At 39.0% G+C, this 13,838-nt stretch overlaps 1 protein-coding gene across 10 annotated transcripts in view; it reads right to left on the reverse strand.

Annotated features, from left to right (window-relative positions):
• lsamp (limbic system associated membrane protein) overlaps nucleotides 1-13,838 on the reverse strand; it is an 878,287-nt gene that overhangs the window by 19,785 nt on the left and 844,664 nt on the right. For 8 of the 10 annotated variants that reach the window (XM_064303053.1, XM_064303058.1, XM_064303059.1 and 5 more), the window contains 2 exons: nucleotides 13,054-13,202; nucleotides 4,653-4,688 (listed from right to left, as the gene is read on the reverse strand). In XM_064303053.1, coding sequence (XP_064159123.1) covers nucleotides 4,653-4,688; nucleotides 13,054-13,202 — 185 coding nt within the window. The remainder of the gene's footprint in view (nucleotides 1-4,652; nucleotides 4,689-13,053; nucleotides 13,203-13,838) is intronic. The other 2 variants (XM_064303051.1, XM_064303054.1) reach the window with 1 other exon arrangement.

Consider the following 13,838-nt stretch of genomic DNA (forward strand, 5'->3'; position numbering starts at 1 on the left):
ATGTTTTAGATGATCTTCCTCCACTCCCTCTCCATGAAAAAAGACAAAAATAAGTAGAATGCAGTTAACCATGTTACTACCCGAATTACAGCTGAAGGACCACTGACATCAGTGGTCAAAATACTTCTTAATACTTCTAAAAGTAATACAGCTAATAGTGTTGAAGTAATTATAACAATGGTCATGTCTTCATTTGAAGGACCTGTCCATAAACACATGCACTGATGATTTAAAATTTAAGAATAATCAATATCTGGAAAGGTAGAGTGAAAAATGTAAGTCACGTTAAACTTTATGCTTTTCCCACCTAAAGCAGTTTCTTTGTAGGAGACACTGTTAAACCCCAAATGCATGCAGGCAGACGATATTACAAGTAATATAATAACGAGAGAATTTGTGATGTAGTATGGTCATGTCCAGCTTTTCTCTACCAGATTGCTCAACCTTTACTCTTATCTGTATGCCCTTGTTATCTTGTCAAGAAAAGAGTTATGGGTTTTTACACACCATGAATCAGAGGAGGATATTTAAAAGACTAAAAAAGAATCTTTAAAGGTCAAATCATTTAAAGTTCAAAAGGAGGGCAAAGTGAGTTTCACCGAGGCCCCGTACGATGTGCATGTGAATGATAAAATCTCTTTCCCTGCTGGTTTGCTGAGATGAGATGGGAGGAAGGCCATGTTGGTAAAGCCTGGTATGCGAAGCTTTGAAAATCACCAGAAGCGCAGAGTAAGAAAATGACGTGATCTGAATACTGAATAATTCAGCCGTGGAGCGCATACAATGACCACGGTAACACAATCGTGGGCGGTGTTGAAATACAACTTCATTGGCAGGTGCACAAAGCATGGCAGCTGGTGCTAATTGCTCACTGTCAGGCCCAACTGCTTGCTAGACGAAACCCATTCAAGAAAGTTGCTTAAATGGTTGAATGGTAAAGAAAGTGCTTTCAGTCTGGAAATAATTTTTTTAATTTTTTTAAATTAAGCACACCAAATGCCTTTAAGTGAGATGGGTTTTATATTTATGCATGAAACTATGTTTTGTGATGTAATCTTTCTTCAGCATATCACCAGTATTTTGGAGTTTCAGAAGCATGTAAATCACAGGCAGAGTGTATCTCTGATCAGCAGACAGGACTTTTGATTTCCACAGGTAGTGTTTTAGATACCTGATATCTTTCACCTTTTTCGAGTATACAGCATCTTTTAAACATGTCCATCGTGTTGCTGCTTTTTGTAATATTATGCAGGCATTTTACACAAACGTCAAAGGGTATTAATATGATGTTTAAAACAGAATGTTTAATGTCAAAACATTTTATGTAAACAGTGGAAAAACCTCTTCCACTCAGAAATCTATTTCTGAACATAGTCATCAAATCTCATTTAAGAAATATATAAATTGTTATTTCAGTCATATAACACCTGCATTTATGCTGTAGATGCATAAATGCATGATGTAGAGGTCTGAAACATAAATCTTTAAGGTTTGGCATTGGGTCCAAGGATGAGACCCGATTCTCCTGATATGATGGGCCTGACAGACAGACAAACAGTCATTACAGGTAACTGAACGCTGACTGGAAGATATGGCTGGAGGGTAAAAGCAGGAAAAAGCAGACAGAACAGGGATAGTGGGGAATTTATACTAGGGGAAACCTACTTTATTAAGGTTGTCTGATTTTTTATAATAATAATAATAATAATAATAATAATAATATACACTATCCATAGCAGGCCTCTGTCCAATTCCAGCGCATCAGGAAAACTTCCTCATCCATTCATCTCAGGCCCAAAGCCTCAACATTAGTCATTCCCTTAACTGCTATCCCTCCCATGGCAGCATTTTCAGTGATGTTTTCTAATGATGTATAATCCTTTACCCAATTGTTTTAGATTTGATTTAGCAGTTAGACCTACATTTAATAAAGCAGAATACACAATACAACATTTAAGTGGTGTTTTAAAATGTTGGAAAAATCTGAAACACAATTTCTTGAAAACGATTGATAAAGTGATCGGTTGGATATTAATGGAGCTAGTTAGCTATAATTCTTGGGCTGATTCTATTGCATGTGGTACTTTACCTACTATCAGGTTTGACCATTCAAGCCTTATTTGGATTTGTAAAAACCATCTGTTCTGCTCTGGATTATGCAAACCATGAAAACATTCAGAACATATGCATCTTTTATCTCAACTTCCAGTGGTAACACCAAATTATTATTTTGTGTCAGCAACAGTTGAATATTTTTGCTAGTGTTAACATTGTACTTCCACCCACTGCCAGCTAGAGGTTGCAATAGCCTCTTTGTCAAGCCCCTTCTCAAACAATTATTGCATTTGCACCACCTTACCAATCTAAGTTGCTAAAGTAATTTCCACTAATTAAGCAGAGATAATGATTGACAGCGATGTTTACAAGCAACACATGTTAAATTTGATTACTTACTACCATGGACATGCTGCGATATTTTTTAATGTTGTACAGGGGCATGATATGTTTTGTTAGAAGCAGTAGGAAATGCCCACAATACAAATGAGAGCAGTTATATACCATTTAACTTGCTCAAAAAAGTTAAATAAAATAATAAATTCAGGATTCAACTAATTCTAGTCATAAATCAAGACTTCATGTAGAATCAGGTGTCTTAGTGCTGGGCTAAAATAAAATCCTGCTGCCACATGGGCCCTTTTTGGATACGATTAGACAACATTGCTTAATATGGATGATTTTTCTTATTACTGCAGTGATACTTAATTCTGGTCCTGGAGAGCCACGGAGTCTGCTGGTTTTTTGTTTTTTCCTTAAGCAACTGAATTGAGACTGAAGGAACCAGGTGACCCGAGTTAACTGTGTAATCAACTGCTTTAACTGATCAATTGCTGTGCTACTCAAATTCTGCATAACAACGGAAACCAGCCCCTGCAGGCTCGAACCAGGAGTGAGGACCACTGGCCCAAAGACATGCTTTTTGTAGCATTTAAACTTTCATCCATGTTCACTTTCCATTCTGATTCTCCCCATATTAGAAAAACAAACAGTTTTTTTCATAAATGTCTCCATTAGAAACTGAATTGTGCAATTAGCCACTTGACTGTGTCATTGGAGAGCCTATGGGGACCTCTGGAGGTTAACCATTGAAATTCAAGTTCAAGTCCCTGCAGGTCACATGGTGGAGACAAACTGGCGGCCCAACAGATAATTTAATGACATTACAAAAATACTGCAGGGAATGGTGAGCCGGCAACCCAAAATGAAAATAAAGCGATACCTGCCTGCCCTATAGTGTTTTGGCCACAGTGTCATAATGCAATAATGAGCAACATGATAATGCATTTTTTGGCATGCAGACAGGTAATCATTAGAGTGGTATTATTACAGAGCAGCATTATTACATTACTGTTTAGTTATTGCACAATTAGGACAAAACTAGAAATTGCTTGCCAACTAACTTTTATCAAAAACTTTTTGCAACTGAATAAACAAAGTCTTTGAAGGCCAGTGAATTTAAAAAATGTTTTATCCTTCATAAAAATCACAGGCGTGTTTTTATGGCAGCGTTCAGAACAAACCCACTCAATGTACAATTAGAGCCGAGCATTATGCTCCCTTCCCTGAGGTATACACTGCAACAGGCATGGCTCAGCGTGAATATACTGAGAATGAGAGTTATCCCGTGCAAGGGTCTCATTATCTCTGCACGATCTGCATTTATATAATGCCCAGGTTTAGTGCATCAACAGAGGCGCATCAAAGCAACGCAGTCGAAATGCGACGCACTATTTCCACCATGAAAGAAAAAGCCTCTCTCCCGACAAACGCCCAGAAAAAGCAGAAACATCTGGCAGTAATCCACATCCAGTTCATTTATCGGAGGCTGTTTATGAGAGTAATGCGCACTTGCTCAGGATTTTACAGACCAGGTGCAGGAGTCACGGCACGTAATTGAATTCGGCAGCAATCATACGTCAGTGACGCCGCTCGGCCATGTCTTTTAATATGCGACCTCTGCATGAACCTCAGGGCGGTCAGTGAACCTACACGCATTCAGCGCATCCATGCACGCTTGCTTTTTTCACACCGCAAGTATAGATGTAAAGAAAGGAAAAGGGAATGGGAAAAGGTAAAGACCCAAAGAATTAGTTGTTTGCTGAGAGGTTACAGAAAAGAAAGGCTGATTTCGTTATGAGGATCCATTTTGTTTCTACACCTACAGATGGTAACCTACATAGAGTAGGATGTTCACAGTAAATATGCGGTCAGCGATGCTGGTGACATGAACAGTAGTCATGACACTAGCATTAAGCTTTCACAGGAAACTGAGAGCTTGTTTCTCGGTGGGATTTCCTTCAATGGTCAAATCAATAAAAACATAAACAAAGCCTTGACGCTTTAGGTGCTATTTGTAAAGTAGTGACATTTATCCCTGCTTTCTAATCATGTGCGCAGGTTTTAGAGGGCATGCGATTTATAAATCACCACCATGACCCTTAATTTATATGGACTCGGGGTTTCTAATGGAATCCTGACAACTTGATGGAAACACCGGTTTTCATCATCTGTAACTTTGAGAAGCCATTTTGACTCCATGCTCGCACATTTAATGTGAACATTACCATGTTAGCAAAAAACTGATCCATACTGACCTCTGGTAGGATACCTGATTGTGGGTAAGTCGAGCTCTAGGGGGAAAAACAAAAGGTTTTGTTCACATGGTTAGAAAACAATGATGAACTAAGGTTCAGGTCAGCTCTGTAACATCCTTCCAAAGAGAATAAATCTCATCACCCAATCATGTCAATAGTTGCAGATTACCAGCATTGCATCCTTTTCAGCCATTACTTTTCTTGGGATGTGAACAGCATATATAGATTATGGGTGCATGATAAATAAACTACAATAATGTGGGAATTAATGCTCACACCTAAAAAATTCCCTCCATCTCCAGCAGAGAAAACACCTTTTCAAGTTAATTTGCCACAACTTTTGTTTAACAAAATACACTGATGGCATCTAAGTGAAGGAATGCACATAAAGTCACATGTTTACACAGTTTTACACAGTGGCTTGCAAAATCATTCAGCTTTCAGTCAATAAATGCAATAAATCCCAGTGTGCCAAACTTTCTGTCTTTAAGTATCTTTATTTCACCAAGGCAAAAAAAAAAAAGAATCAATCACCCTGGAACATTCTGGACTGAATATAACTGCACATCTATACCTACTGAAATGTGAAGTAGTTCCAGCAGAACATGATTCTGTGTGTGCACCATTCACAAAATGAATGTACATTTAAATATTGTTCCCAACAGTGGTGTTTTTTTTTTGTTGTTGTTTCTTTTGGAATAAAAAAAAAAATTCCACTGAGTCATGCACAGATTGCAAATTTGGCACATAATATACCAATATTCATACTAAACTTGACTGACTATTAAAAAATAGTTTGTGCTGTGGTTTTAATGACATTGCAATACATAGCGGGTATTCAATTATATATATATTATTATATAACGGAAGGCCTGGTGGTACTGGTGTTCTCACTGGTGCTGCAATGCAACCACAGAAAAAGCACATCTAAATTGCTTTTTAACATCCTTAAACACCAGACACCAGAGCAATAATTAATTACTTGCTATAAAATGAAAGTGCTTCTTAGCGCGTGCTTGAGACTTTGAAAGGCAATCAGCACATGCTGCATTTGCTTAATCCACTGTGATAGTTGTAATTAAATGGATAAGAAGACCATTTTATTTGGAAAAAAAAGGTCTATCCTTCTCTTTGGAGGTGTGCCTTGATCCACACTTTCTTGTGTGAAAATGTCCTCATTCTTCTACCTAACAAGGGTAAAATTATCCTCATGCATAAGCTCAAGCTTATGCGATAGATTAAACAATGTAAGATCATTCCAAATCCTGTGATTTCATAACATCCTGATGTTTTTTTTAGAAAAGAATACATATTCAGCACTCAGTTGTAATCTGCATTTCTTGCATGAGAATGCTGGGAGTCTAGCAGATCATCTCTGCATGCTTCACTTGATGTGTAATAGCATTTTCCTTACTGTATATAAAACTGAATTTATGCAATTCACATTATTTTTTATGTCATGTGACTACAGGCCTGATGGTATTTTTATATCATGTGACTACAAGCTGTATGTTATTTTATGTCATTTTCAGCAGACGACTGAAAAAAGTTGAAATGTAACATACAGTACGCGACACACACATACATTATCCTATCTACACACACACACACACTATCCTATCCACACACATACACACAAAGTTAAAGAAACTTCGGCATACTTAGATACAGAATAGAAGTGAGCTTTCAGTCAATAAATGCTTTCCTTTCTGTCACTAGGAATTTTTGTTGCCCCAGGACAAAAAAAGTACCTTAAGATTTGTGGATGCTTCCTTCACTTAATTACACATACTGCTATTTGACTTTTACTCAATTACACACGGTGCTATATTCATACATGGCTATCTTTCTCATAAAGGTAAAGCAACAACATTCACTTCCTCGACAACAGCATTACCTGTCCACCAAATTTTAGAACTACTAAAATATGAAGCGCAGTCAAAAAAGGAATACAATGGAAAATGTTTTTCATTTCATAAATGTATATAAAGAGAAATAACTGCAATGATGTGGGACTTAGAAAATAACACATCTAATAATTCCCTCCATCTCCAGCGGAGATATCTATCTGCAAGTATATTAAACTGTACATATATTGTAAATATTTCAATAATTCCTACTTGTGCCAAGTCATAGTTGAAGATTAATTTAGGTATTTATGTACAGTACAATAATTCCTATGATATAATTAAAACTATTCTGATCTCTGTGCCAAATATCCACTAAAAATAACACCAAAACATTAAATATTTTTTATCAATGGGTGCAAAGCAAGGACCCAAATAATTTTAGTTATTAGAGTTATTTCAGGCCTTTCCAGAATTTCATACTGAAATTCCACATTTTGAAACCGCCTGTAAAAATTATAGGCATTCTTGTAGAATTATTTCTTAATGATTCAGAACTTCCAAAATTCCTCCAAGAATCAGGGGGAGAGATCAGAGATCAGACTTATTTCCCTCGATAGGAAACTGAAGTGAGCACCATGCGTATCGCTGCGTGGGAAATACCTGGACGGGGCCTATGGAAATTGCCTGACACTTCAACAGCCCCAGTCCACCTGCCAAACTGCAGCACTGTTGTCGAGAATGCCTGCCTTGCAATTTCATTCAGATAAAATGAGAGAAGATTAGTTTGTCAAACATGCGGCCCCAAACACAATCACAGAGGAGCATGGCTGGGTGCGGTACAGGACTGAAGCAGACAGCACAGAGATTCATGTACTATCGACCATTCACGTTCTGCGAAACGACAGACTGAGAACGTGGTCGTGGTCGTGGTCGTGCTTCGTGCGCAGAGCGGAGGGGATGCATTATTTGAGATATCATGTCATGGTGCTTTTTCCTTTTTCGTGGCGGAGTTGAGGGTTGGCATTGATTAACTCGGCCAAGTCTCTTGTCTGGATTAGCCAGCGACGCAGCGGATTCCCGCGCCTGCAGGGATAATCCACAAGCGCAAACCCTTTCACGTGCACGGGTATGTATTGATCCGAGAAGCAGGGAGACAGAGTCAAGATAACGTGTCTACTGTGTCCAGCACAGCTGCCAGTAGCTCTCTAGTGTCCGCAAATCCATAGAGACCTCTGTGCAGACATATGGGTGCATAAACCCCCATAATCCGTTCCAAAAATGGACTGCAGATGGTATGCCACCAAGTTTCCCTGGACAAATGCATCAATGTTGGAAAGGCATGTTTGTGGCATAGCATGTACGCACACACACACAGACACACACAGACACACACACGCGCGCATGCACACACGCAGACACACACAGACACACACACACACACACACAGACATAGACACACAGGCACAGACACACGCACACACACACACACACACATTTCAATACAACTGTAACGTTTCATAATTTGCTGTTTATAAATGCTCCAACCTTCTTCACACACCATTGAAATACATCCCACTTCTGCACCTGGAATATGTCTCTCAACTCTATTTGTGTACACAACAACACAACTAATTACTTACTGCACAGACACACAACACATTCCTTCAGCATGCAACTGCAGGCTGACAAAAAAAGACTAGCGGTGCCTGAAAAACGAGTCGTCATCCAGTGGCCTTTTAACACCGAAAGCAACACAACGACATAAAGTAATTCAGCAGAATTCTATGTTGTCGTGCAGAAAACTGTGATGCAGCAATCTGTGCAGTCATGCAATACATCAAGATCAAAAGCGGAATCAGAAACCTTCTGCTTGCCGCTTACCATTCACAGGGTGCTTGGTAGCAAGGACATCTCCCAGCACTATTGATCACCCTTTAATCCAGCTCCTGAATGTGGCTGTCCTTCTGCAGGCAATGAATATGTCTCAGGCATAACGGATCCTTTTCCTTACGTAGCCGAGTACTGACTGTGGCTGCGTTTCTCCTGTTGTTGCTAAGGCGAGTGTAACTTAAGACTCGGAAGTTTTTAGAGTTTTCAGTTTAAACTGAGCTGCATCAGATTAGTTTAGACTTCCACGCCGCCTGCGTGGGCAGAGTACACAGGTTATGTAGCTAAGACATGATGACAAGCACCGGTAAGTTGCCTTCAGGCAGTAATGTAGTATTTAGCTAGCTAGAGATCGTAATTACACACAAGAGTCTTAAATGGAAATGTGTGAGAGCATAACACAGATTTCCCTCTGAGGGGGAATCTACAAGAGAACCGTAATGCCTTTGCACCTGTTAAACTTTTGCAAGTACCTAAAACTAATTACGGACGATTCTAAAAGCACCTGCAGCGGGCGAAAAGCATGCATAACAGCACCAACAGGAAAACAAGTGCTACGTCTGGGTCATGCATATTTAAACTTCATTGGCAAAATGGTACATTTTTATGCAAATGGATCACAATACAGAGCATGTCCTATTCATAAAACGATTGCATATCACATAAGATCGCATAACTCTCGTAAGAAACATGTAGGTTTTAAACCTGAAACCTGGCAGTAATGAGGTCCAGTCTAGTTAAAAGCAATGCAATTTATACTTGTGAACTTGTCAATGACCATGGGGAGTGTATCATAGTTGCAAGTGGAAGACACCTTTAAAATATACAGCAATACTAGGATTCATTGACAATGAAGGTTACTTTGAATCAGATATTTTGTTCTATAATTTCAATTGTACTGAGAGAAATATTTAGACTCCAAAAACCATGTTACTTTAATAAATATCATTTCTTGAACATGGTTCAAGAAATATTAAAGAGGTAAATGTACCGGTAATTTATCTGATCATTATTATTCTCGCACCATAATTTGCATACCAAAACAAATCTCTTATAAAATGACTGGCAAGAATCCATTTAATGTTATTGAATCAGAGTATGAACTTCAAAAATAGGTTTGAGTCAGTATTTTGCTTTACTTTGCTTACTTATGCATTCAGAGATAAGTAGACACTAAGGGCTAGATTCACATACATAAAACTCGCAGAACAAATTGTGGCCTGACATGGGTATGTTGGTGCAATTAACATTAAAATTAACATCTTATTTACTAAGGCTAGAGCTAATTACACAATCAGCAAATGGGACTACCCACTATTAGCATTACGCATATTAAGCAGAGCTTAAAAGGCGCAGTTAAAAAACCACCTGTTTAGTGCATTGAATATCTTCATTATTGGATGTGGGGAAATTGATGCATTTTCAGGTGCCACATTAGAGCAGAACCAGTACTATGGACAACACAGGACAAAATGTGTCCTGCGACAATCTAGCTGTGGCAGCGAGTGGTAATTTAATTAATCCAGAGGAGCGATAGTATAATGCAAGGAGCTTGACTATTGCCAGGATACAAAAAAAAAAAATTATGTAGGTGGTTCTTGGTATTTTATTTCTCCCAGAACAGTAATTATGTCTATGGCTGAGTTTTGTCACAGAATTCGGAGGTGTCACAAAGTCCATGGTATTTTATTTTTTGGCAGTCGCTAAAGACTTAGCAAATCTGGCCCCAGGAGTAATTTTTTAATTCAAAAACATTTTACGAGGCACAGCCTTAATATAAAACTTGGTGCTCAGAAATCTGATGGCTGAAACATTATGTTTGGCGACTGAAAACATACAAATGAATGACTTGCAAACTGTGCTCACTAATTGTCCGTGCTTACGGGGTTGCTTGATTTTGATCAATACTTATGAGTCATTAATATGGCATGGACAAACAGTGTTGGCAGCTGCTGTGAAATAAAGTGCACTAACTGCACTCAATATTTTATCTGTGTATCAATGTCTACCGGCAGTAAAATACCAGCTTTTGGTTTTTGGTGAATTTTCACTTTAAGCCTGATCCATATTTTTATGCTTTAGGTGTTGCCGTGAGCTCCTGCTCCATCTGAGACCCTGGGAGAAGTGGCACACATGCCAGTCCACAGTGCAGCGGGATGCCCTGTGCCAAGCACACGTGGCACGGGAGCAGCGTTTCGGTAAGAGAGCAGCTGGGAAAGAGCCCCCCACAGCAAAGCTTTCCAGATGGGGGGTGAAGGGGGGCATCCAGACGGCATGCAGGAGAGCTGGTCTTCCCTTACCATCTGGACAGGTGTAGTACACCTCCTAACAGAATTGCACTTACATACCAAAACTCCTGGGTTTGCTTGCGAGGATAGAAGTTTGCGTGGAAACTGCTTTTCTGCACTGAGAAGACCAGATTGGCTAAAGCGCGTCGCTGAGGAAACCAGGCCGAGCCCGCACACTTATAGCCTGTATTGTCTGTTCAATGTCCACCTGTACAGAACGCTAATCGTGCTGTTTTCTGACATGCATAGCATCATCCTACAATGATCAGACAGCACACATATTTCAGTGTAACACAGGCTGCTGTGTTGGTTTTTGTTTGATCCATACCTTTGTTGCATCTGCCCGTGCGACCCAAGACTCAGTTTTCATTGCACTGTGCTGAAGCTCTGCCAGACTGGCCACGTGGCTGAAACCGGCTTCACCTGAGAATGTGACTGAGACGCCTGAAGATGCGTGTGACCATCAGCTTTCAATGTGTGCCTAGACATTTAAAATTCATGCCTGCGCAAGCTCTTCAGCTGGAGCTTAGTCATGATCCATTTCATTCTGTTTGCAGACTGTTTTGGGTGTGTGCACAGTCTGTGCAGATACATTTCAGTTCTATTTACATAACTTCATTCCTTCCATAACCCCTCAGTAATGTGGTTCATGCACACAATTATATAATATTACATACATTTCAATGGAAATGAGAAGGTGAAACGTGGTGAGAACGTTCCAAGATGTGAACTTTTCAATTAATTAATTTTTTAAACAGCAACCTAAAAAAATAAAACTTGGAAACCTGGTGGCTGGTTTCCAGCTGAAATTAAAGTGTTTTAAAGGTGCTAATGAATAAAACTATATGTGTTAAAAAAAGGTGTTCTACTCCACATATGATTCCACATTGTATTGTGCTGCTCCCTCCAAAGCTCAAAAACATGCTGATTTTCAATTTTCAACTCTGAAATGCACAAGTTTTATTTATAAATTTAATTTATTTAAAGGCCACCTCAATGCAGGGCCAGGATTATATAAGCAGCTCATTTCCATCTGTAGTGCCTTGGCAAGCGAACAGAGACCACATACAGTATTTAAAATGCCTGCATGAAAAAGAGTCAAGAGGGGGCTTGTTCTGCAGGGCTGCAGCTTGATACTATTGAGTCCTTTCACAACAACGTTACATGCAGTGATCAAAATGATCAGGCATACTGGAAATATAAGTGATGGTCAATTTGACCATTCATGGCCAAGTGTTTATACCTTCATTTTCATCATGCAATATTGATATTCAAATTATATCAAAGTGTTAAAAAAAGTCATGAGACACACACACACACACACACACAAAGCCAATTTTCGAAGGTCTTTCATTTGACCTGTTCTACACCGTCTTCCAATAGCCTCTTTTTACCGTCAGTAAAGTGCTAGGTTGTGCTATTCTTTAGAACAGACAGAGTAATTCTTATATCATACAGATGTATCCTCTTTAATCATCAGCACCCATAAATCTCCCATCCAGATGACATGAGGACCAAGGAGTAGGAGAAGCATTTACTGGAATAGATGCCTGTAAAATACAACCTGCGCAGTGTTGCTGGTGATATGTTCTTATTACCATTTACAGTCCTGTTTCCACATTGCACATATCAACTCAGCAGCTGTGTGAAATATTTAATCAGTGGAAGCATTAATTAACCAATAAACAAGCACATGCCCAACCAGTGAGAACTGGTATACAATAACAGCTTTAACACAACACTACAGCAGTTAAAAATAATAGTTATTTGAGACATCCTAGTCCTCCTCAAAGTGAGGCATCTTCCTATTCACGCTTTTTTCAGCAGCTCTAAATTTCATACTTTTTGTCACTTTGGAATCTGAATAAATAAATGGGTGAGAAGGCGACACCGCCCTGTTTTGGAGGTGCTGCATTAATATTCCAAGCCAGATCCCCTTTCCTTTAAAATTTTCTGCACTAGTTCTCCCTCATGTCCAGAGGGCCATACTTCTGCAGTCTTCATGTGCTTCTGCAAGACTGCCCTTTGCCCAGATTTTCAATGCTATACTTCCCTTCTCAGGCCTCTCCTGTCTAATAATGTATAATAGATAACGCACTCCCCCAGAATATAAAGCACATGTCCTTACCTGAAGATCTAACCTATTACATGATGCATTATTGTTTTGTTATTTTGTTACAGGACTATAAATCAAATGGACTAAAATGGAGAGAGAATATCTGGTTCCAGGAGATACCAGGCCATTGTATAAGGTGCAAACTCGTACATTTTCCCCCTGAAGTTTGATTACCAGTTTGATTTTTATACAGCCAAATGCATCATCTGAAGAAAGTGTTTCATGTGGTACCCTAAGGAGATCATGATGGGTCTACTTACTGTATAGGAACAGGCTAGCACTGTTAACTCCCAGTCTGTTGGTTGCCACACATGTGTAGTTTCCATAGTCTTCCTCCGTTACATTGGATACCAGGAGGAGAGTACGGGTTCCAAAGATCTGAATGCTGATGCCTTGGGCATTGGATAGCCTAGGAAGGAGCACAAATGAGGGTTTGTAGGGCCTTTAGCTGTTAAAATGTAACAAAGGGTAACTCCTTTAAACAGACAATGAAAATCAGAAAGCTCCACCCCCCCCCCCCAGAAAATCAGAAAGCCTCCCCCCCCCCACGCCTGTGAGTTCTATGCTTTTCTGTGTTCCTTGGTATTTGCCAGTTTTTAATAGAATCTTTCATCAGCTTAAGCTCAGTCAGTACTGAACTTTTTATCAGCACTAAAGCATGCATGTATAATAATAATACTGGTTTAGAAACATGATCAAACTGTATTTGAATTATTTAAAATGGGGAAATATGCTGAACAAAAAAAGCAATTACCAGTAAACATAAGAATTTGAATGTCTAAAGGAAAGAAACTAAACTATTCATTATATTTTAAAAATGACAAACCGCAGGCCACTTTTTAGAAACAACTTCATTTGTGAGAAAGGCAAGAGTAGTCAATAAATAGATTATTATAAATAGGCCACATATTAAAATGGGTTTAATAAAATCACAGAGCAGGGTTCATTAAGTATTTGTCCTCAACTTCGACTTTGGCAAATGAATGGCAAGTGAATGTTGTGATTAGGTGAAGCAAACCAAGCAGTTTTTCATTATTGATAGGGG

The sequence above is a fragment of the Anguilla rostrata genome, chromosome 12, assembly GCF_018555375.3.
Source record: "Anguilla rostrata isolate EN2019 chromosome 12, ASM1855537v3, whole genome shotgun sequence".
Classification (NCBI taxonomy): Eukaryota; Metazoa; Chordata; class Actinopteri; order Anguilliformes; family Anguillidae; genus Anguilla; species Anguilla rostrata.